General features: G+C 47.5%; 1 protein-coding gene across 2 annotated transcripts in view; it reads left to right on the top strand.

Moving 5' to 3' along the window:
• Positions 1-24,054, top strand: part of Pde6 (phosphodiesterase 6) — a 39,597-nt gene that overhangs the window by 8,431 nt on the left and 7,112 nt on the right. For both annotated transcript variants that reach the window (XM_001358731.5, XM_033384278.1), the window contains 2 exons: positions 18,547-19,777; positions 23,585-23,852. In XM_001358731.5, coding sequence (XP_001358768.5) covers positions 19,040-19,777; positions 23,585-23,852 — 1,006 coding nt within the window. In that variant the 5' untranslated portion in view covers positions 18,547-19,039. The remainder of the gene's footprint in view (positions 1-18,546; positions 19,778-23,584; positions 23,853-24,054) is intronic.

Genomic DNA, 24,054 nt, shown 5'->3' with positions numbered 1-24,054 from the left:
TTTATGGGCACCAATGGGCACGAAAAGCGATTCGCGGATGGCTTCGAGGGCCAGGGACACGGCAGAAGATGACTAACGGCCAGCAGTGTCGATTCAAGGACTCGCAGGACAGGAAAAGGCGCATGCAATAAAAATGAAATTAATTGCTTTTATGCCCCGGCCCCACCCAAATGTGGACTTTAACTATTGGTTAAACTTTAATCGAAACAATTCGACAAGTTCAAGGTGCACGCGGGCTAAAAGGGAGAGAAGTCATAAAAGTGTAAGAAATATTAGCTCTCCTAAAGCATAGGGTACTCCCACACACACCAATACACCCGCAATTCACGCAACACAAACAACAATAAACGTGTGCATAAACTTTCGTGCACGCAATGTGCGGGGGCGCAAAGGGAGGACAGGGACAGGGACAGGGAGGGCGTGGGGGACTAAAAAAAGGAATGGCGTCAGCCAAACATTTGAATAGCACGCACACACGCATATGTCTCGTACAGTGAAGACTCCTGGCCAAAGATCTACGGATTCCCGCAGAACTTCTCAGTCTTTCGCAGCCAGTGGTCGACTGTACAGGCACAATAGTTGTATATTCTGTTGACGTGCTGCTGTTGCTGCTGCTGTTTGCTTTTCCATTTCACTTTGCGCTTGTTATCGTCACTTCTCGATTCAATCAATCTTCCTTCTGTGGCAACACACACAACTCTTGCACGCACCGTCAGCACCCACTACGAGTGCCACTCTCAGTTGGATATACTCGCACTCCCCCGAAAGAGAGTGCTGAGCCAATATTAGAATGCTTTGTGCGGCGGCGGCGGCCCACGTGGCGTATGCGTAATGTATTGACATATGATATACATCTTGTCACTTTAAAGGAAATGGCGTTGGCGATAATTTTGGGTATTCTATTTGGGCGGCAGTGGCAGTGGCAGTGGCAGGCAAACACACAAAATACTAATCTATTAGCTGTTAATCGTTGTATGTAAATTGACCGACCTCTGGGCAATCATCATCATCATCAGCACCGACCACAAATATTGAACATGTGTCCTTTGCGTAGGTGGAAGAAAGTCTCTGCTTGCCAAAGGATTTACTCGGGTTTCTTACACGCCCACTCCCGCTCCCACTCCCGCGCCCACTCTGCCTCCGAGGCAACACGAGATTTCATAGTTAACCTTGCGTGGGGAATATGTGGGAAATTCCTTTCTGCCATGTTGCTAGCCAGTTAAGAGTCCTGGCCTCCTTTCTATGCAGATGGCAGGCAATCAATCTGAACAAACCGCCACAACATTAGGGTCTGGCGAATTGAACGTAAATCATAGGAATACCGAGGGAAGGCACTGATTTTTTAGCGCCGGAGCAGTACGGGTAGTAGTTTCCTTATCCTTCACGCCACGCGAGCAGCCATGGCTGAGAGAGCTCAAAGCTGCTTCGACTAACAAATGAGGGGAATTTAATATTCACTATTATATTTTTGTGGCATGCCACAAAAGCAGAAGCCAGCCTTGATGTATGCCTCGAATTGTGTGCGCTTCTGGAGCGTACAAATTGAGATTCATTTTCCATTCCCTACGTTCGAATATTGTATGTACTTGTGGTTGATATACGTAATGCCATCGATGTGCCAGAGACCACATAAATAGTTGACATTGCGGTCGAATTGTCCTGCGTCTGGCCAGCAGGGCGTATGAATAATTTGCAGTGGCTCCCCATATGTAGCCCGAATATGACTGCGCATTCAAGCTTGTAAGTAAAGCGGAATATCGAGTCTATTTGGGCCACTGCTGACCTCAGCTCGGCTCAGCCAATACCCAGAAGCAAACGGAAAGATTTCCTCTGGAAAAGTCATGCAAGTGAAAATGCCAGCCACAGCAGTGCCTCTGCAGCGAATGTCATCGATGGAAGGGCGGAATTGTTGCCCGAGGAAATGCAAACAACTGCCAGCAGATTGTTTGTTACATTGTCGGGATCCAATGATAATATTTTCAAAGTGCATTTCACAGCAGAACGATTCCGGGAATGGGAGCCAGAAAGTGCCAGAAAGAGCCAGGAATAGCCGGGAAGAGACAGCAAGGGGCCGAAATCAATTTATGCCACAATCAATTCGGAATATTTAACAATGTATTCATTCTGTGCTGTGCATTCTGTATATTCAACTGATTTGCGACACGTCGAGCATTTTAATTGAGTTTTTCTATCGGGCAAACGCGAGCAGAATTTTCAACATGACTGAATCGGAGGGGAACTCCCCCGATGGGGGAGGTAGTGCAATATAAAATGGCATCCATTGAAAATGCCACAGCGGGGAAGTGGAAATGGAAATGGAAATAGAAATAGAATAGGAAGCGGAATCGGAATCGGAAAAACGTAAAGTAAATATGCAAAACGCGAACGTTTCATATTTTTCAACTGCAGATGGAACGCAGGACAGCCGCCAGGACAGCAAGCCGAAATGGGCGCCTGACAGGGATTCTCACACGCCGTGTGTCGCACAGTGTGACAGAGGAGTGACAGCGTTGTGGCATCTGATTGATATGCAGATGGTGCGTGTGCGTTTGCGTTTTCCCTTCTGAATATGTATGTTCAGAGGGGGGCTGGCGGGACAAAAAAGGAAGCGTCCGTCCACAGGACAAGTGGAGGGACAAAACTAACATAAACGCTTGACATGACAGCGGTTAAAGATAGTGAGACGGATGCCGCAGAGGACCCAGCACACAGCCCTGATTCAGCAACTTAGCAGCACATCAAAACGACGGGTCCTTGATGGGCGCCTCTGATGGGAAAATTCATGTCAAGCTCCGCAGCCCCGACTCGATTTATGCAAAATTATGTAACGAACCAGAAGGAGAGGGACTTCATTAGGAGCCTCTTCATTGGGCTCTAAAGATTTTAATTGAAGCTCGTCACGAGCCACCAGCCGCTGAAGCAAATGTGATTATTAAATACATACTTGACGCTGAAATTAGCGACCATTTAGCGGGCCAACACCACGTTCGAGTGCAGTTTCTCGCACCTCATCTGATCACCAATAAAAAAAGAAACACACCGTCTATTCCCTTACATAATCGAGTGGCCAATGGGGAAATTATTGATTCAGCTGCGAGCCAAGTTCAAGTGGCATTTGGATAATTTGCTCTGGGCCTTTGGGGGCGGATGTGTAATGGAGTTGTGCAACAAATTGCATAATGCAAAAGCTACAAAAGTGGCCGAAGGTAATGCGAACAGTTGGATAACTTTTACGAAAAGTAGTTTTATTCTGTTTCAAGTTGGGAGTACCTCGGGACTATGGCTTTCGAACCACATCTTGGGAGGCAACCCTTCGGGAAACTTTTTGAAGATCACAATAAGAATCCCAATTCTTCAGCCCCTAATCATCTGCTACATTGTCACCTTGTTCGACACTACACTGCTCAATCTTCGCTTACACCTGCAGCCATTTGTGTCGCACGGAGTCCCCTTACAAATGGCTGACTGCCACACGGCTATTGTTGCAGCTAGCCCGTAAAAGCTTGAGCAGGAGCCAACGTTCCAAGGAATGAAATATTCCTATTTCTTATTCCGGTGACATTTGGCAAATTTATTTGCCAAACTTCGCTCGCGCTCGGGGCACAAATTGCTCGGATGTTTTGGCAATTCGTCAAACAAATTTGGCCCGCAACCGTGGCGCTGACATTGTTTGCGCCCAACGGAAGGCTCTGTCAGCGCCTTGGCTGGGAGAGGAGAGGTGCAGCAGCCTTCAGGGGGAGGGCATTAACACATCAGTGTTAAAATTTAACGACCGTTCCTCGCACTTGAGGCCACGACAGATGCACGGCGAAAGGTCGTGCGGAGGCGGCGGCGGCGGCCGGAAGTTGTAAAATATCCGCCATGTGCGAGGAAACGGAAAGACGACAACATTTGTATGGGAAAGCAAAGAGGAAACGGCTACGAAGTACGAGAATTGTTTGTCTGTGGGTCCCAGACCCCAGAGCCCAGACCCCAGGCCCCAGAGTCACAGTGGCCGACGGCCGATGGCCTTATAAAAGTTATATGTCCGGGCAACAAACATTTTTATCTCCCTTCGGTTTCTGACTCAAACACATACGAGATGTGTAATGAAAACGTTCGAAGCCCCTGCCCCGACCAAAGACGGAGATTGGCTTAGCTGCAGTTTATTTCGTTTTGGATCCACGTACATCATGATCTTCATCATCATCTTCATCTGGGGTTATCCACAACGACGTTGGTGGAACAGTGCCTGCCTCTCCATCGATTCAGCTTGCCTGCCCACATCTGCTCTGTGTAATTCTGGTCATTCTGCAACATTTAAGCAAGTTGCATGCAGAATGTTGTATGTGGAAGCCGCCTGGAGCTCGTGTGAAGACTGACATTGGGTTTTATTGGGTGACATCTGGAGAGGTGCATAAACAGAGATGGGAGTGGAAGACTAACAAGATATGACAATCATTCGAATGTAGGAAACATCCTGCTCGGAATATCCTCATAAATGCAAAATTACCTTGCACTTGACACTCGCTCGCATGCAAACAAAATGCATAAACATGAACAAGCACTTGGGAGAATATTCTCCCACATGGACTCTCTAAATTCTGCTGGAAAAGCAATAATAATTTATGCTCGAAAAGGATGCTACGCTCTCCTGCGGCGGGGGGTAAAAGAAATACCTCCATCAGGTACGTGCAGCCAACCGCCACGACTTCCCTCTGCCACTTTGTAGCAGAAAGTTACTTTTTGCATAAATGTGCACTAATGGAGAACACAGTCTGTCGCGGGGAATCTCTGTGCATTCCTCAAATATTCATAAGGCAAGCATCCAGTAATAAGATGGAAACTTGAAGGAATTTCTAAAGGCTTTCCACCTTGATGAGCTTGTCAGTGGCAGTCGCTGGCAGGTTGCCTGGGGAACCGCAAAATACGAGTATCCATCAACATCAACAAGTGAAGCTGTACGGACGGAATGTAGTTTAACTTTATTAAATTTCTTAGCTCCAGTTTGGTGTAACTCCGTGCACCTGCAGCCCGCGACCCACCACTAGACAAATGAAACGAAAGCCGAGACTCATACGCCCCGTGGTCCATTGTCCATGACTGCTTTTTTCTACCCCCCCGTAACCGTGGCTTACACGGCCCCAGCTTGTTCTTGCTGCTGTTCCTGTTCATGTTCATGTAGTTGGAGCCCGTAACCAGCAGCTGGTGCTCTGCCCCCGCACCCCCACCCACACCCGCCCCGTCGCTGATTCGTTTCGCTTCCGGACTGGCATTGTAAAAGTTTTGCGCCAGTTGTGCAATACATAAGTTCTGCCATTTTAAAGCGAAGGTTGTTACAACTTGTTCGCGTACACGGAGTTTCTGTAATGGATACGGAGTGGGGCAGCAGCTTTGAAAGAATTATGAGATACGATAGGACGGAAGATGGAACATGAAAGTCGCATAAAGTGGATCATGAGAGAGTTGCATGATAGTTTTCATAAGAAAATAGATTGAATTAATGATGGATCCCATCATAATTTGTGCTCTTTCTTTACGGCCTTTTACTTAAACGTATTGCGATGGCTCGTCGATGCCCTGCTTAGGGCCTGGCGATAATGTTCCACATATCGAAGTACTCGACGCGAAATAAATACATATATCTTTAATGGCTGTCAATGTTGTTGGCCCTCTTCCGCCGCCTTCCGGCCGAGTCACGTCTGCTTCTGGCTGGGCTTCCGCTTCCAGGCAATTGAGTCACAGTCGGCAGCAGCCAGCTTTGGTTAATCTGCAGCCATCAAAGTGGCAAGTGTTTCTGTGGGGTTGGGAGCACAGGGTGTGAGGTGTGTGGTCGCCCAAAGTGACTGCAATTAAATGAGCTGGACCCCGAGAAACGTCAACCTCAATTAGCCCGCATCAAGTGCGAATGAAAGTCAGTTTGCGGCTAGTCCAGCTATGTTAAATGGGGTTTTTGGCCTTAAATAAAATTAATTTGCCAACGCAACTTTCGGCCCAATGGGAAAGCACTTTCACGGCGCTTCCTGCGAGACAGGACCGTTGTTAATATAAATTTATTTGGATTTTCACTTTTGAAAAGTTCCCTCTTGATAAATGACCGCCTGCGGCGATCTCCTGCCGACATCATAAACTATTCCTTTGATGGGAAAATGAGAAAGGCGAGCACTCTGCATGCCATCGGCATGCAACAGGAAATTCGCAGAAACTTTTCACTTCGCCCGAACTTTGCCTCAGAAATGTTTTCGCTGCAGATTTGCCTCGTTCGCTTTTTAATTTATTTATTAAAATGTGTTTTACGTTATTTGCCTGAAAGCCAAAAGTTCAGTTCAGTCAAGTTTTCGTTATCCAATTGTTGGCTTTTGTTTTTCCAGCTGCGAATCTCGAACGCCTGACCGAAGATGGCCAAATTTGAAGTGGTTTAAAGATTTTAAGCTCAAGTCAGAGTTTAATTAAAGCGAATTGTCACGCCCATCCGACAACTCCCATCTAATTCACAATTAATGCTAATAAGCAGCCGCGACTGACGCACGCATTAAAACGTGGTCAAGAGGGGGGCACGACCATTGTTGCGGCACTCGCTGCTGTTGACCCACTTAGATGCGCGCGGCCCGATAAGGGTCCCCCAGCTAAGGGACCGCACTCTGCCACACAGAGGCAGAGGGAGAGGGAGCGAGGGAGAACGAGGCACGAACACAGCGAGGCGATAATGACAGTGAGAGAAGTGTGTACGGTGGAGGGCAGGCCGTGAAAACTTAAACAAGAATGCAAATCCACTTGACTTGATTGAAATCATAAAACCGAAAGCAGCAGCAAAAATTGCAAAGACAGACACAAGCGCATGGCGGAGGGTGGCGGGTGGAGGGTGGAGTGGAGCAAGGGAAGGAAGGAGGAGCTCAAACACATGCATCAATCATGAATGTCACACACGACATGGCGCAGACACACAGAGCCGAAAAACTTCATAGTTGACACATTGCTCATACGCACTGCTGCCGCCGCTGGGTACATGTCTGTAGCATACTTTTCGGCTGCTAAGTTGGCGCAAATGAATTTCATAAATGAAATTTATGTACGCAAGAATTGTTTCGCCGCTTGCTGCTGAAAATACGGGCATAAAGTGGGTCCGGTTAATGGTCTGCGAGGGACTGGGATCCAGGGGCTGGGGCTGGGGCTGGGGCCACTCCCTCCGGGAAATGTGGGTTGGATGACAAACGTAAGTTTGTTGCATGATAAATAGCCGACCAAGCTGGCTGTGTGGTGTCCAGAGAGCTGGGCAAACAAACTAACCCGCTGGCCAGCAGTCGGCTGACAGCTGAGGACAAACGTAGTTCATTGGGCTGTGGCGCTGGCACTGTGGTCGAGGTCCAGTGGGAGATCCCTCTGACACTCTGACTCCTGGATAAGCACACATTCGGGCTGTCTCCCCAGCAGGACACATAAATTTCAAATGCCAATTGGCCGGGCAGCAGTTCCAATATGAAATTACACAATTGTTTATTCAGGCTCTGCCACTGAGATGGCCAATTTATGGGCCAGTTCTATTTGTTTGCTGATTTATGCTAATGATCCCCCGCAACAATTAACTGGGCTGCAAATCATTTTGCTAGAACGAAATTGCAGTGTCTCGAGGCTTGGAGCTCCCTTAGCTTTGGCCGCTAATAAGAAATGAAATTAACACCGAACTTCGGCCGTTTCTTCGGGATTCCCCCTACAGTGGCTCATGGCAGGCTGGCAGTCGGCCATAATAATCTTTAGCATTTATTTCGCTATTAATCTCAATCAAATTTAATGTTAAGCAAAAGTCCCAGACCAGTTTGTGCATTTGTTGCTTCGTTTGTTCTCTGGTATTTTGGGGTTTCTTCTGTTCTTCTTTTCTTATTTTCTTGTGTTCATTTGCCCTTTGTTTTGCGGCTAATCTTTGGCTCTTTAGTTTTATTGGCAGCGCTTCAGTTTTACTTTATCAGGTCAGGCAATATGGCCAATTAATATAAAGGGCGATTCCCCTCTTGATTACGGCTTAAAGTGCTCCTTAAAGCCAACATTCCTCGGGGTCGGGGCTGCTGGACAGTTGCCACTCGCTGTGTGCCGTCTCCGAAAATCATTTGCCATTCATGCAAATTTCCCTTTGACTTTTTTTTCCCAACCAACAGTCACACAGATACACGTGCCCGGACTACGGAACATTCTTTGCCCTCCAGTTGGCCATGGAGCTTGCCTTGGGAGGTGGCGGCGGGGTTTTCTTTTGCCTTTCGGTTAACATTCTTTTGCCAGAAATTGCTGCCCCGGGGCCTTGCCGACCATTAAATGAACCTTGACTCGATGTCGTCCTTGCTATTCCTTGTGTCTTGTTTCGTGTTGCTTGTTCCTTGTCCAGGGGCCTGTAGTGCCTGTAGTGGCCATGGACACGGACACCTTTTCGGTTGATTCATTCGATGGCCTTCATTCTGTTGAATGTCCAATTAATATGTTAACATGCATAAATCACGGCTGTCAATTAGATTTCGGTTTTCGTGTCCATCCGTATAAAAAACCCCCGCACAGGAGCCGCCAGAAGGACCATCCATCCCGGGGCAAGTGTCGTGCATGTGTCGTTAATGTGTCGTTCCACTCGAACACGAAACTTAACCAACGATTAATTAATTAATTCGCTTGTTATTTCTTTGTACGTGCCACATGGAAAAGTTTCTGGTGGAAGCTTCATTTTCCGATGCAGATGGCCCCACAGAAAGCCAACATATCCCGCATCGGTTTCTTGGCAACATGCGACGTTTTTTACTGGTCCCATAAATTCAACACTCGCTCTGAATACCAGCTGTCAGAAATCATAAAAAATGTTCTCTTCCATTCTCGTATTTTCAAACGGTTTTTTCCATATCCCACACACTCTCCCGCATCTTCCAACAGAATTGTCACTTTTTCCGACATTTCTGGGTCTAGTTTGGGTTTCGTTCGTCCTGCCTTTGGGATAATACAAAGTTACATCGGGCGAGCGAATTTAATGGGATTCTGTTACGTGGTCTCTTGGCCAAAATGGCCAAAAAACTCAACCAATTTGCCAATATTGTTTCGCCTTTCATACTCTCTTTGGCCAGCATCGGTGGAAACGAATTTGTGTTTTCTCTTATTTAAAATTGAAATATTCCACAGAACCCTAGAATATTCTGATTCTGCTCTCTAATTGACTGACAGAAAGAGACAATTTGTAGAAAATTCATCATAAATTCTCAGTAAATGGACGTTTTCTCGAATCCATAAATGTACAAATTGGTTTGGGGAATCTCATTTTTAGATTTTCAAATGAAAACATTACCCAAAGACGCTTTCAATGTCATTGAGAAGAGAGTAATATTATGTGGTTGGAAATCAGTACTTAATCTGGCTTTAAATTAATAAAATGGTTCTTTAGTTGAAGATGAGCAATCGAACCAACATATATACCATTTATTTAATCGAACAAGGCGTTAAAAGCTTTTACTGGTTCTTCGAGTGGTCCAATGGCTCTTCATAATGATTATAGCCAGTGCATTTGTGAGCAGCTCATTACCATTGTATGTACTCGCATGTACTCGCATTTCGTAGCTGATGAACTCTGCTGCAATTTCGCAATCGAAATCGCATTAAGATCGACTGGCGGGGCAATTTAAATGCGTGGCTCAGTGGAGTGTCAGGAAGTAATAAAAAACGTTTCATTAAATGAGGAGCTTATCTCGCGGCGGATACAATTTCTCTGTGGTATGGCATGGCAGTGAATGAATCAATGGGTGGTATGAGTGCGAGTGGCGGTGTGTCTGGGTAAGCAATTTACATTTACAGCATGAACATTATAAACATTTTAGCGACAATTCAGAGCCATTATTGGTATAAAAATAGCCGGGAATAAAGCGCCAGGACAGGGCCAGGGACAGCGAAATGGCAAATCGATAAGCGGAGGACCAGAACCAGAACCCCAAACCGCAGCCGAAACCCCAAAGTAAGACCCGAAACCAACAATTCAATTTGCACTTGGCGTCCGCCAAGCCACAGAGGCACCCCGCAGAGGGGACCCTGCCCCAAAACGGAGTGCAGCACACTAATCCGATGAAGGCAGCGGAGTGCCAGCCAAGGATGTCAGTTGCGAGTGGCTGGTGTGGGGGCCCAAGTGTTTAATTAATGAAAAACTACAGCCACTTGCCACTTAGGGGCTTGCAGGAAGCCCAGCGTTTGCGGCATAAGCCAGAAAAGCATTTAGCGGCCGAAAGTTCAGGTGACAAGGGCACAAGGGCCCGAAAAAACTTTCCAATTTGAACTCCGACGAACAATGGAGAAGGCATTTCATTATGCTGGCATCAAATTAAGAATTTATGAGCCACAAGTGTGCTCGCATCCCGACGTTTGCCCCAACTCCGTGCCACGCGGCGTATGAGTAATGCCGCAAATCGCAGAAATGTTTTATTCAAATGGGACTGGGGGAAAGACTTTAATTAGTTTGCAACACTGCGGTCGAATTGGGGCACACAACAATTCGCTGCGGTTCTGTCGTGCCCTGCTTTGTGGCCCTTTCACGCTCTGACCGCAGTTGTTGCGGTTCCCAGGAGCAGGTCCTCTCGGACACGCTAATGGCATTTCAATGTCCCTAGCCCAGGGGCTGAATCACTGCGGAATTGATTGAATGAATATGAATACGAGTACGAGTACATGGTCCCAAGAAATGTCTGAATATGAACACTCTTCATGAATGCTCTCCAATTGTAAAGGTGCTCCGATGAGAGCACCTTTTGTTTTGTTTTGTCACTTAATTGCTCACTTGATTCCGGCCAATGCCCATCCATCCATCGCTCGTTGGCCAGAGACAATGGCCAGGAATTAGGGTCAAGTCAGCCGTAAAACTGCAGCTGCCACAACAAGATTATCGTCTGGGGCTGGGGCTGGGGCTCATCGCCAGGTAGCAGCCACACACTCGGCTGGACACGCATTCAGGTCATCCCTCGCTCTGCACTCGAATCAGTTTAAATTTAATTTGAGCTTTGATTGCATTCAGTGACTGCAAGGCGGAGCGACCGTCCGAACGATTTAGTTTCCATTTTGAAAGGGATTTGGCCAGCAGAAGGCCACGAGCTGATGTCATGACAGCAGCATTTTGTCATTCATGAAAATCAAAGCAAGGCTGCTTTCTGTTTCTTTTTCTGGGGCCTTTTGCCATTGTTTCTGCTGAGTCAGGACTCGAATAAAAGATCAAAGTTCTGCAAAGGAGTGGGGCTGAAATGTGTACACACATCGTACGTCCAGGGATAATTTGCTTCATGTGAAAAATGACAACCGTTGACTGGCTTTGATTTGGTTTATGAAGCCATGTCCTTGCCCGGCCGCAGTGTCGATGTCCGACTCGGAGTCCTGTCCCGAGTGTGGGCTGAATATTAATGCGACTCGAATCGACAGCAGAGGGGAAAAGGGAAGGGGCGTTCTCCAGCAATTAATGTGCTTTATGTCCTGTCATATTTTCTGCGACAGACTGTCCTTTGTGCGCACTCTATATTCCATTTGAGTGGATCCTGTTCATCCCAGTTTGCGCTTGAACATTGACATTGCGGGCGATATCCTTTGGAGATTGCTTCTGGAAGTTTCCACTAATCGAATTGAAGGCAAATTTACAATTTAGCGCCACTTCTTCTCCTTTGCAGCATTTTGTGGCAGGGGCAGGGGCAGGGGTGGGGCAAAAACTTTTAACTGCAGCATAAAACAATTTATTATTCAATATTTGTGTTGGCCAAAAGTTTTAATTACAAAGTTCTCTGTTAGCCAGCCGCAAAATTGGATGCTGCCCCCGCGATTAGGGGTATCCCAGACCAAAATTGAAATTCATCTCGGTTCCGCCACATGAACGAGCTAATTAAAGTTGGAAATTATTATACCGACAGAGCCCAGAGCCCAGAGCCAGGACCTGTACGGGGCACAAGTGTGTGCTTAATCAATCAATGCAATCAAGCATAAATTGTCTTAAAACAAAACCCGGACCGGGACCGGGATCGGGTCCGGGACCGGGCAAAACATTGTGATGCCATTAAGAACAACTGTCAATAGAGGGGTGGCAGAGGGGGCGCTGAGGTGTGGTGTGTACTGTGGGGCAAGTGGAGCTGAAACGGAAGCAGCTGCACCACCCCCCAGAAACACACAAAAGCCAAAGCCAACGCCACTTAAGCTTGAGCAAACACAAATGCCAGAGTGTTGGCATGCCACCCTCTCGCTCGCTCTCCCCCTCCCTCTCTTTCTGTGGCTGCCTCTTCATGTGACAATCTCGAGGCCATCAAGCGATAGGAGCGAGGCAGGCATCATCCAGCATCCCACTCATCCCAGGCGCTGTGTCGTGTCGAGTCGTGTGTTATCAAATTATGCAGGAACGTTATTATTGCGGCTTGTTTCGCCGGAATCCTAGTATTTGCTGTATTTTCGATGGCAGAATGAAGCAACAAACACCATGAGGCGCACAGCACCGCAGCCGGGGGGCACCAGACAAAGTGGTATTAAATTGCCACTTCAAGCCGAAAGCCGAAAGCCAGAAACCTCAGCGCAGGACTTCGTCTGCGTGTGTCACACGAGAGGAATTAAATCAATTTCGCATCAATCTCTTCTATAAAATGTACAAAATCATATTTAAATTGTTCAGCTTGGTGGGAGCGTAGTAGATTCCGAGGCTTTTCGTAAATGATACTCTACTTTGAGGCAAGGAAAACCCCGCTCAAGCTCTTTTAGTTACAATAGAGAATAGAGAAATTCCTAGAATCCACAAATCCAGACTCTGCAACAGCCTCTGCTGTCCACTGGAGGTGGCAACTCGCACAAAGGCCGCTGGTCTTGCAACAGGACACAATGGCCGAGTGGCGGCCATGTCGCCTTCACTTTGCTCCTCTCTGGTTGCACGGACAGGGGCCTGAGCCGCTGCTGCATTACTCTGTCAGCGGACTACTATTTTCAGTCAACATTCTTGACATTTATGCGCCCTGGCCTGTTGCAACGCCCTGTTGCACCCAGGAGCAGGGCACGCTGTCAAGAGGTCCTGTCAGAAGGGGCTTACCCTCGGATCGCCTGGCATTTCATCACGAAAGAGCGCTCGTCGAGGAGAATGCTGAAAGTTAAGTGGTAAATTGGTTATTGTGTAGCATTAATGGACGGACACTGAGAGCGACCACAAGCCTCTGGCTCCCTTTCGAGCTCCTGGTTCTGGTCCCGGTCCTTGTCCTTGTTCTGGTTCCAGCTACGGTCCTTCCTCGGTTGAATGTCTTTTAATTAAAGGCAGATGCCCGCAGCATCATCTTTGGCTCTAAGCCACTCTCGGCGATTGTCTCCGGGCGCCAAAAGTTTTTCAATTATTTAGCTTTGACAAGATTTCTGCTGCACCATGAAAAAAACTGTGCAAATTCCGCCACCGGCGACAAATATTAATGATGTTTTTTTCTTGCATTTTGTGGCTCTGGTGCTGACACTTTTCCGAGACCGCAGAAATTTCCATTTCAATTTTGACCTACGGAGCGGCAGAGTGTCAGTTTTTGGCCACTCATTGAATCGAATTTAAATTGAATTCAATGGTTTTTCACAAATGGCCAACACAAGTGTTAGCCGCTTGAGGATTGCAGGGGATTATTGGGATTTAAATTGAACTTTCCACTGTATAAATATTGCTTTAAATTGGCTCATGAATATTGATCACAGAAACACGAATGTGTGCAGCACATGCTACGTACGAGTATATTTAAATAAATATTTGATGAAAATTTAAATAAACAGAAACGAAGCCAATAAAAGCAAATCAATACGAAGGGACTGTTCCTGAGCACGATTGAGGATTATTTCTCTTGTCGTATTTGTCCCTGTTGAAAGCTGAAACTATTAGAGCACATCCTGTGCCAGTAGTAGCCAGCAGTCTTTGAATCGTTTTTGCTTTGGTTTTATGCACTCTTCCAATCTGTCAGGACAAACAGAGATCCTTTATATTAGCCTTGATTGAGTTTCGAACTCGAGTTTGATGGGAATTTGCAATTGCCGGGCTATGGCCTGGCTCCCCCCTGGCATTTTCAGACGAGTATGTGGCAACAGAGGGGGAAAATCTGACAGATCCCCTGCCCCATTGTCATAGCCCGCCCACACTTGCGGCCTGGCAGGTAAACATTCTAGCTAAAACCGAATGGCACTTGCACGAGGACGAGGACGAGGACGTGTACTCATACTCATACGAGTTTGCACAATTTCAATTCTAGGATTACATGCCAAAGCCCACTCTCGTTTCCATTCAGCCCACTCAGTCGGCAGGCAGGGCTTAAGGCCACAATCTTCGTCTTGGGCCTGCAATTATGCCCGAAATTTGCGCAATTATTATGCAACAAGTACAGAGCATTGTCTGCGGAAATGTTCAATGTTCAAGAGACTGTTCGAAGTGTGTGTGTGTGTGTGTGTGGGGCGTGTTGGGGCATGTCATGTTCTTGGGGGAAATGTAAAATTTGAATTACCGCAGAGGCGGAGGAGAGGACTTTATGTCAGCACCAGGTCACACATGGCCCCCGTCCTTGCCTCCCTCTCTGGCTCTCCTTGAACACATTTTCCACTTTGAAGCCAAAAAGGCAAAATGTCCGTTGGGAGCCGACGGCAGCGCCACCGCCAACGTCAGCAGCAGGCAGGCAGGCGGGCATCGTTGAAAGCTTATAAAGTGCAACAGCATTGCGGTAGAGGCTGCTCCTTCCTTGCACGTGACTGCCCTGCCAATGCATCAAAGGGGGGCGAAGGGTAGGGCCGAAAGTGTGGCAAGAGTGTGTGGCACCGCTAAGCGCTGCTGATGAAGTCGCGTCCAAAATGCAACGTTGCAACATTGCAAATTGAAAACACGAAACTAAAGGTGCTGACACGGCCAGCAGCTCGGCGACAAAGCGACAAAGCTACAAACTAGCCGCAAAGTTAATTTACCCGAACCCCGCCTCCGCCTCCGTCCTTCCCTCGTTGCCAGCGTTGCACGCACATCTTGTAACTGGCACTTCCGCTAGCAAAATGGCGCGCACACACTCGACACACAATGCGGTGAGGGGGGGGGGGACGGGTCGACGCGTCGGCCACTAATTCTGTAATTTCAAACGTGCCGCCTAAGTGCACAACTACAAAGTCCGTGGCCCCCGCCATCTATTTACGGTCAGCATGCGGTCCAAATCCAGGTCCAGGTGGGGGGCAGTGGCGGTGGCGGTGCCTCCGTCATTTGCATGTCCCCGAGTAAACGGCTAATGACGTGGCGCCTTCATCTCTCCTGCCACGGACACGGACACGAACACTCTGTGTGTGGTGCACTTTAATTAAAAATAACTACGGCTGCAGAATGCAGAATTACGCATACAGTTTTTAATTAGGAGAAATATGAGTAGAGCTCCCCCCTCCCTCTCTCTCTCTCTGATTGCAGTTTTAAATAAACAATTATTTATCATTTTAATTTGAGTATCGGCCAATGTAGACATTTTCGCTAATTAGTTTGTTGAGCGCGGTGCGTGGGATGCTTCTACGTTTTAGCCTTAATGGAGTCCTCTACTGGATCAGATAATGCGATATCTGTTTATCCTATTCGCCCACTCAAGCCCCCACTCAACCCTCATCGCTTCGAGAGCACTCACACACATACATACGAGTATATTGGCATCCCGCATGGGGCTAGGCTTTCCTCCATTTTGTATGCCACGATGGACGCGATTTCCGCTGCTCATTTCCGGTTTGATGTGCGTGACCTGCTGCACGGAAAGGCATACATGCCCCGCCCCCGCCCTCGCCCGCGCACACTAATTACTGCTGTCTGTATCGGGGAACCGTCTATCTACTCTGCTCTACTGGCCCTCAATGGAAATTATGCAAATGTTGACTTGGCTGACGGACAGGCTTTGTCCTGACCAAGGGTGGGGGGCGGGCTGGTGGGATATGCGCTTTTGTGGCAGCTAAACGCTTTGGCAAATGCATCATTTGCATGGCTTTAATTGCATCTAATTGTTTGCATTTTAGCGAGAGGCAGAGAGTTATATGCATTGTGCATGAGGTTGTGAGAAATCCCACATGGCACGGCATCCACAGACATAGCCACAGCCACAGCCACGCGATTACTTTCTGGTATGCTGGAGTCATGTACTCCTGCACGTACTCGCACTCGCACTCGCATTCACATTCACATTCGTGCAATTTCCGGCCAAGTCGGTCATGAATTATGCAAGAAATCGCAGTCTACTTTGTTGATGAAAGAAATTTTAGCTGTTTTTTCTGATGGTGTGCCTGCTAATAGAATTTTAATGATGCTTTGATGTTCATTAAGGAGGCTGCTGATTCAATCAGAGTACACAAGTAAGAGCCGTGTATTGGAGTACTCTGAATTACACTTATAGTTGATTGAAGTACATTAATGTGGTCTCTTTGAGTGCCTAATCCTGCAGGAGGAGTCGTAAAATGGTTCCCACATTCGTTAATGCTTTTCCCCCTTGGTTTCCCCTCAAACCCTCTAAAGTAACTGCCTTTTAGAGGGGATATTCCGGGTCTATGAATATGTATAGAATTCGTAAACTTCTTCTGATCGTCGTCTATTATTATGTACCCTTCATCTCGACTGTACTCCCAATACGCCCGATTCCATGGCAATCTCTTTAGTGTCCTCGCATTGGCTTTAAAATTTATCGAGTTAATTCTACTGCATAATTCCTGTCTCTCAACTAAGCTGATAATCCCGGTTGTTTCGAGTTTCCAACTTAATTTTCGATTTATGGCAGTCAAAAGTGCAGCCCCCTTGGCCGCCTTTGGCCCCTTTCGACGAGGGGCTATAAAAAGTAAAAAATTTGTTAACCAAAGTGCGCATTAAACTCTTAATCTTTAGTGTTGACATTAAATTTACAATAGCAACTAAGCGAAGTTGCGAGAGAACCAAGGAACAGGGACCAAGGAACAGGGCCAGCCACACCCACAGACGCCCACAAAATGCGGGCGCGAACAAAGCAATATACACACACACACACAGAGACAGAGTGAGAGAGAGAGAGAAGAGTTCAGGAATTTATTACCCAATTTGAAATTGCAAACGAGTGCGTGATAAAGTCCTGGGATGTTGGGTGCTGCCTTTTGCCTTTTGCCGTCATGGTTGTTGCTCTTAGTCTTGTGTTTTATTCAAAACGCCATTGTTTATGCCAGGAAGTGGGAGGGGCAGAGCAGAGCAAACAAGTGCAGGTTGCATGCAACGTCAGTGGCGGTCAAGGTGCCCAAGCAAACAAAGGACAATGTCAGGACACCATCAGAATAGCCAAGCCAAAGACCTGCAAAGAAACGATATAATCTAGTGACTCGACAACGCGATACCCGGTGATTAGTGGGGGATATGGATTCCTAAGAACTAAATGTTCCTTAAGTAGGAAGTGGGACTCTTTCCAGGACGAAAAGGCTTGAATCAGGAACCTCTTTCCACCATTCTGGCTGTATATTTGAATGTTTTTCTTGATGATGCCCAGGAAACGTGACGGCGCTCGCTCTAATGCTCATCTACTCTGCGATTTGGCTACTATATCTACCTGCTGATCACATTAGCACGAGCGCAGCATACCCTGCAATATGGGGGTATAATAAACCGGACTGGCATGTTAAGAGCAAAACTGTTGGCACACTTTGGAGCTGGCTTATGACTGGAGGACTTGGAGGATGGGATTGGGGATGGCAATCTTAATGGCTCGACGCTAGTGCTGGTGCCAGTCAATGCTGCTGCTGAAAGTGCGGGTGGAAGCTGCAGCATGCGGCACGTGGCAAATGCCGAAAGTGATTCCATGCAAATGTCGAGGGCCATTTCAATGCAAATGCGCATGAATGGCAACGTTGTTTCACTCCCAGGATCCCCGCACCTCACCGCATTTTCATTTTAAATATTTTCCGCTCTACTCTGCTCGGAAAACGTGAATGCAGTCGTGGCTCCCGATTCCCATTTGCATTTGACGTCAGCAGGAATCCGCCTCACCTTTGCCGCAGGCTTTCCTTCCACCCACTTGCCGCCTGTTCACTCCTCGCCACGTTGGGTGTTGCGGGGTCATAAATTTGTGTCCCATTCAAAGATTTAAATATATTTCCATTCCGCATTTTGGGTCGAGATTTTCAAGAGATTCAGCGAATTTATTGCTCCTTCGAAAGAGTTTTGGGAATTGAAAGAGCAGCTTAAGTCTATGAAAACCTAAAGAGAGGGCTTTCCAGATTGAACAATGAATGTTTATTGCATATCCGAGCGCCTGAAGGTATCTGAAAATTGTCATCATTTCATTAGTAATCCCAGCATGGAAACCCCTGCAAAACTTTCACCCAAGACATTAATTTTTAAGCAGCTGATAGGAGATTCCCCCGACGTTAATGGCTGGGGGTTGAGGGCTGAGGGCTGAGGGCCACGCCCAGGCCATCTAGAATTTCGAAGCGATTCCCCTAATAGCAGCCGGCCATTAGACTCAAGTGGCAATGCGGCAATGTGGCAAAGTTGCGTCTAAACTTTCCATTCTGTTCCATTTGACTAGCAACTAATCCGCCATCAAATACTAACTTTTTCTCGTGTTCTCTTCCTTGCAGGCTGGAAATCGCAGACTGGAGGCAGTCTCTGGGGGCGAGCGAGGATTAACTTATTCTCTGCAGGAGCGGGGAGCGTATTGTTTAAGGCCATCAGAAGACAAACAAAGGGCCACGGCCACCCAGAGGACAAAGGGCTGGGGCAAACGTGCATGAAGTGAAATCTGGAGGCTAACCAGGCGATGAGACGAGTGGTCCATCAATTACCCCCAGCCAGCGCCCACCTGCCCCGAGTTGTCCATTAAAACTGAAGAAGGATTGGAGGAGTGGAGGAGTGGAGGACACAACAGGTTGCCTTGGGGGGTCACATAAATCCCGCCACTGAGTTGAGCCTCAACCCCGAGCCACATAAGTGGGCGACAAGTACGTGACTTAATCAGCACACGCAGCAGGAGCCTCCCGGAGCAGCCAGCCAGGAGCAGCTGAGGAGCAGCCGCAGGAGCCCACGCGGCTGCACGCTAACGAGGCGACATCCTGGCCATTTCGCAATGATTTCATGCACGACCTAGGCACCCGTCAAAGACCACTGAGCAGCAGCAGCAGCATCAGCAGCAGCAGCAGCAACATGACAGATGTGTCAGCGGCAGCTGGCGGCGCCACAGCTCCGGCGGAGACCGCCGCCACGTCGTCGTCGGCGTCCAAACCGCTGACCAATGGCGCCAACAAGACATCAACGGCAATGGCAGCGCCAACGCCAACGCCAACAACAGCTGCCACCGCATCAGGAGCGGCGGAGGCAGGAGCTATCACCTCGGTGGCCGGCATAAGCAATCAGGTCAAGTTGGAGCACCACCACCGGCAGAGCAATAACAATCGGCCAGTGGCCCCGTACCCGCCCGTGCCCGCTGCCAAGCCCAAGCCCACTCCCACTCCCACTCCCGAAAGCAAATTCAAGTCTACATCCCGCGAAGTAGACGTCGCCTTGAGGCCAACACCTGCAAGGAGTTCCACCATCAGTCCCGGCGTCAGCATTCACACCCAAACGATACAGCAGGAGAGTAGCAGCGGCAAGCCGGGGATGTCCTCGTCCTCCGCCCAGCAGGATGTCGATGAGGTGGCGAGTCTGTTCGAGGAGAAGCCGGAGGCCTTCGAGAAATGGCTGACGGAGCGGGCACCGCCCGAGGCTCTCAGCCGTCTGCAGGAGTTCATCGAAAGCCGGAAACCGCTGAAACGGCCTTCGGTCACCTCGGATCTCTTCCAGCAATGGATGTCCGCCTCGCCCACAGTGCAGCAGGTGAGTGGTGCAGGGTTTATTCAATAAATGGGATGGCCCTGAGAGAGGTAGAGGTATACTCTAAGGACGATGTTAGTTGGCATTGATTAGAGCGTATTACTTCGGGATTGGCGATTGGGGAGTTCCAGTAAGCCAGCGCTTAAGGAATAAATGCAATCTTTTAGCCAAGATTTAGTTCTGATCCACGCACCACCTTGGCCGGATGCCCAAGCATTTAAATGAAAGTTGTCTTAGCACTTGTTCCACTGCAAATTAGTTTTCGTAGCCAGAACGAATCGCATTGCTGTTCCACTCCCCCACTCCTCCTGCTCCCCTCTGCCCTTCGCTTCTGGCCAGCTCATTCATTCGAGCTATCAGAGCCATCTCCTTCCTCAAACCAAAATGTTAGCAAGTGCAAATGCAGAGCCAAGTGGCAATGGAAATGGCAATGGCAATTGCAGTCCGCCCAAGCACTCAACTATCTCGCAGATACACATCCACTGTGATGTCTGTTGCTGCTGCTTCTGCTGCTTTGTGTGTGTGTGTGTGTGATGTATCTGTGTGAGGTTGTTTTATTTGCCACGATTCCAGCTCTGCCTCTGCCTTCGCCCCCCCACCGTTTCGCTGTCTCTGCCTCTGTTTATATTTGTATTTGTTTTGTTGTACTTTTGGCACTGGATTTCCGCTTTTATTTAACTTTTGTTCGCTTTTTGCAGAGCGAATTAACTAAATTGATATTTTCACAAATTTTCCTTTGGCTTCTGCTTGTCTTTCCGTCTATCCGTCTCTCTGTTTGTGTGTCTGCGTGTGAAAAGCGCTAATTGGAAAAACTCACTCGCACACATCCCTCGCACCAAGGAGGAGGCACTGATTGGGACAGGTTCAGGACTTTCCACTTTGTTGCTCTTCATGGCTTTCTGCTTTTATTTAATTCAACATTGAACATTAAGTTACACATACGCCACGTTGCCCCTCCTCTACTGCAGGCTCCTCCTCTACGAACCCTCCCCCCAAGAAAATCGACAGTTAAAAAGCATTCGAAATATTTTTATGGTTCATATATTGACAGCATCCGCCGCCCCACAGGTCCCTCGAACGCGGGCGCATTGCCAGTGTCAAGTATTTTTCAATTAAATTTTATTCGATATGTTCCACAACAGCTGCAACAGAAGGGAGGAAAGTAAAATGAAAGGCGGTTGAAAATATAAGAGCTCGCAATATTCGAAAAGGGTTTCAGTTGCTGAAGGGAATTTCAAGGCTGTCTTAAGGAAGGTAGTGTGTTCTCGTGCTAAGAGATGAATTAGGAGAATTTTAACTCCGAAATATCTTTACCTAGAAGAATCTTCCATTCCGTTCTTAGCCCACAGATAACTAAGCATCGATTGTGAAATTGAGCAATCGTTATTGGAATACCACTGATTGCTAATCCACATATTATACTTCCTAGATCAATAAACTCCTTTCGCCACTCTTAAGCGCCTCCCTGTGACCGTTTTTACCTATACAAATAGGTGTACAGCAGGGAGTCAATCACTTGTTATTCGTTATACTTGTTTGCTTCTTTGATTGCTCGTGCTAATGGCCATCAGATAAGTGCTTGAACTCGAACTCAAGCACTCAATTGAACTCCTTTGACCCGTGCCAACTGCCGCTTAGCCGCACTCATGCATTGCGTATGACCTGAGTCGCCCTGAGTGGGCGGGAGTCCTTTTCAATGCTCATTTCTCTGGAACATCGAGCAAAATTATGAACGATCCCTTGCCTCTGTCTTGCCTACGACATCGAGTGCTGGGCTGCCTGCCTATTGACTGCAGCTGGCTGCACAGAAACAAAAACCAACAGAAGCGCAAGAAGAGGACTTCAGCACTCACCTTCCACTTGTGAAATCAAAACTATAAGGTACTTGTGCCACGTGCCACGAGTAAGGGAAAGCTCTCTTATAGATGTGTGTGTGTGTTTTTGTTTCGTGAAGGGGAAAACTAGGCCAGGCCAAAGTCAACTGCCAAGTGTCCCTGTGTCTTGTGCAACAAAGCCCACCTTTGAGTCCTTTCGCCGATTGTTGGAGCTTTGCGAGTGCAATTTTTTCCCATTCTCCCCCCCACTCCTGCCTCGTTAGCTGGTGAATAGCAGGTAGACCCCTGTTTTTTCTTGTCGATATTGTCAATTTATTTAAGTGCTGTTACGCAATGCCAGCTGCAGTCCCTGGCCAGGATATTGCCAGCCATAGCCGTCGTTGCAGTCCATACAGAGACGGAATAATCCCCATTAAAATTCATTCCGATTTAATGCTTTCCCCTTCCTTCTGGCCAAAAAAGGACGAAGAAGGAGCGAACTTTTTCCGATTTTATTGTCTTTTCTGGGTAAACACAAATGAATACGAGTACAACTCAAATTTATTGCCAGAATTGGCAGAATTTCAAATGTACTTAACATGAAAGGGCATGTTTTTATTTGACTTTGGTTTTAATTTTTCCGAGTTTTATTCAAGGAATTTGCATTGTTTTTCTTGCGTGTTTTCAACTTTCAATTCCATGCAAACAAAGTGAAGATTATTAAGCGCTTTTCACTCGGTTTTCCTCTTCTTTTTCTTTGGACTTTCTTGCTCATCTCCGAGGAGGCTGCTTCGCCTGCTTCAGACCCACTCTTTCAAGGCGAGTTTTAATCGCATTTAATCGTTTAATTACTTGCTCAAGGATCTTTTTCTTGTTTTTTACTCAAGTGGTTTCCCCGTTAAGCGGTTGAACTAGGGAAAATGTGGTAGGAAAAGTTGAATGGAAAGCAATTGCGAACAGCAAAGATTAAATTTCCTATTTGTGGAGGTCTTGTTGCAGTTTGAAGGCATTTTCATAGGGAAATCAATATTTTGGCAATTAAACTAGACTCAAACTGTTGACCAACAGCCTTCTACCTGACTTTCGCCTAGTAGAAAAGCACATTTCTCCTGCCCCAGAGCCCACAGTCACTTGGGAAAATATTCCGCCTACGAGAAATATTTTCATGGTCATCCAGGCCACAAGTCAAAAGAAATACATAACTACGTTAAATTAACCAATAAGCAAAATTATAAATAATAGGTACATTCGAGTTCATTCAAATTTAAACGTACAATTATCGATATTCTGGCAGTGGCACGTGGAAATGATTGTGGAACGAGCAACAGAGGCGAAAACAACAAATTGCCTTAATTTGTCAGTGGAAAATGATAGAGAAGGAGGTGCATTGGGACTGCTACTGCCATATGATAGGAGGAGGTGGCAGGAAGTTATATACAGAGGGATTATGGAATGGGATGTGGCCGTGGATTGGTACACGGCACGCAATATTCCCAGTTCTCGGGTTAATTGGCCGCTCGCACGCAGGTCCCGGCCCGAAGTTGGAGTCCATTTTCGGTATTCAATTACCACGTTGTTGCTGCCAAGAGCTCCACGCTCTGGCCAAGAGGCAGGGACTGCCAACTGCTGCTAATAGACACCCTTTGAACCAGACCAAGTTCATTTCCAGGAAGAGCAGGAGCAGTTCCCCGGGTTAAATGGCCAGCAATCGAATTGGAAAGGAAAGTATAGGAAAAGGAACAGTATATAATTAAATATTTAAAGCGACTTGTGTCTGGCCGAGTAATACGAGTAATAATGCCAGCTGATAAAGCTATTTATAAGAGAACTAATTAAATAGCGAAATTATACCACTTCCATCCTGCCGTATTCTGCCGAACAGCACAGCAGCAGCAATTCAATTATTTCCCAGGCACGTTCCGATTGTACCGAATGTCCTCTGTGCTCTGGACCAGAGTCTAAGCCTTTCATTAATGTTTATGGTCTGTCCTTGCAGAAATCGCCGAGGAGCCTGTCGAACTCGTCGGCCTCCTCCACGCTGCCGGAATGCCGCCGCCATTTGATGGACCTGGACGAGGGCGAGCTGTTCATGGAGCTGATTCGCGACGTGGCCAATGAGCTGGACATCGATGTGCTCTGCCACAAGATATTGGTGAATGTGGGGCTGCTCACCCATGCGGATCGCGGCTCCCTCTTCCTGGCCAAGGGCACGCCCCACAACAAGTATCTGGTGGCCAAGCTCTTCGATGTAACACAAAAGACAGGTGAGTGATTCGCCCGTCTCTGAATCTGTGAATTGGAAATGCAATGCCTGCCCTTTCCAATTGCCAATTTTGTTGTCCTGAGTGCTGGGCGTGGACACAGGTAATCCCGCTTTAATTAAGGCGAACAATGCACAAAGGAGGGCACTGCGGAATCGGAAATATAATCCCAACAGAGTGCACGATGAATGCCTCTGATGGAGGA

Source organism: Drosophila pseudoobscura, chromosome 2, assembly GCF_009870125.1.
Source record: "Drosophila pseudoobscura strain MV-25-SWS-2005 chromosome 2, UCI_Dpse_MV25, whole genome shotgun sequence".
NCBI classification, from domain to species: Eukaryota; Metazoa; Arthropoda; class Insecta; order Diptera; family Drosophilidae; genus Drosophila; species Drosophila pseudoobscura.
The sequence above is the reverse complement of the archived record's forward strand: the minus strand, read 5'-3'. Positions and strand labels throughout refer to the sequence as shown.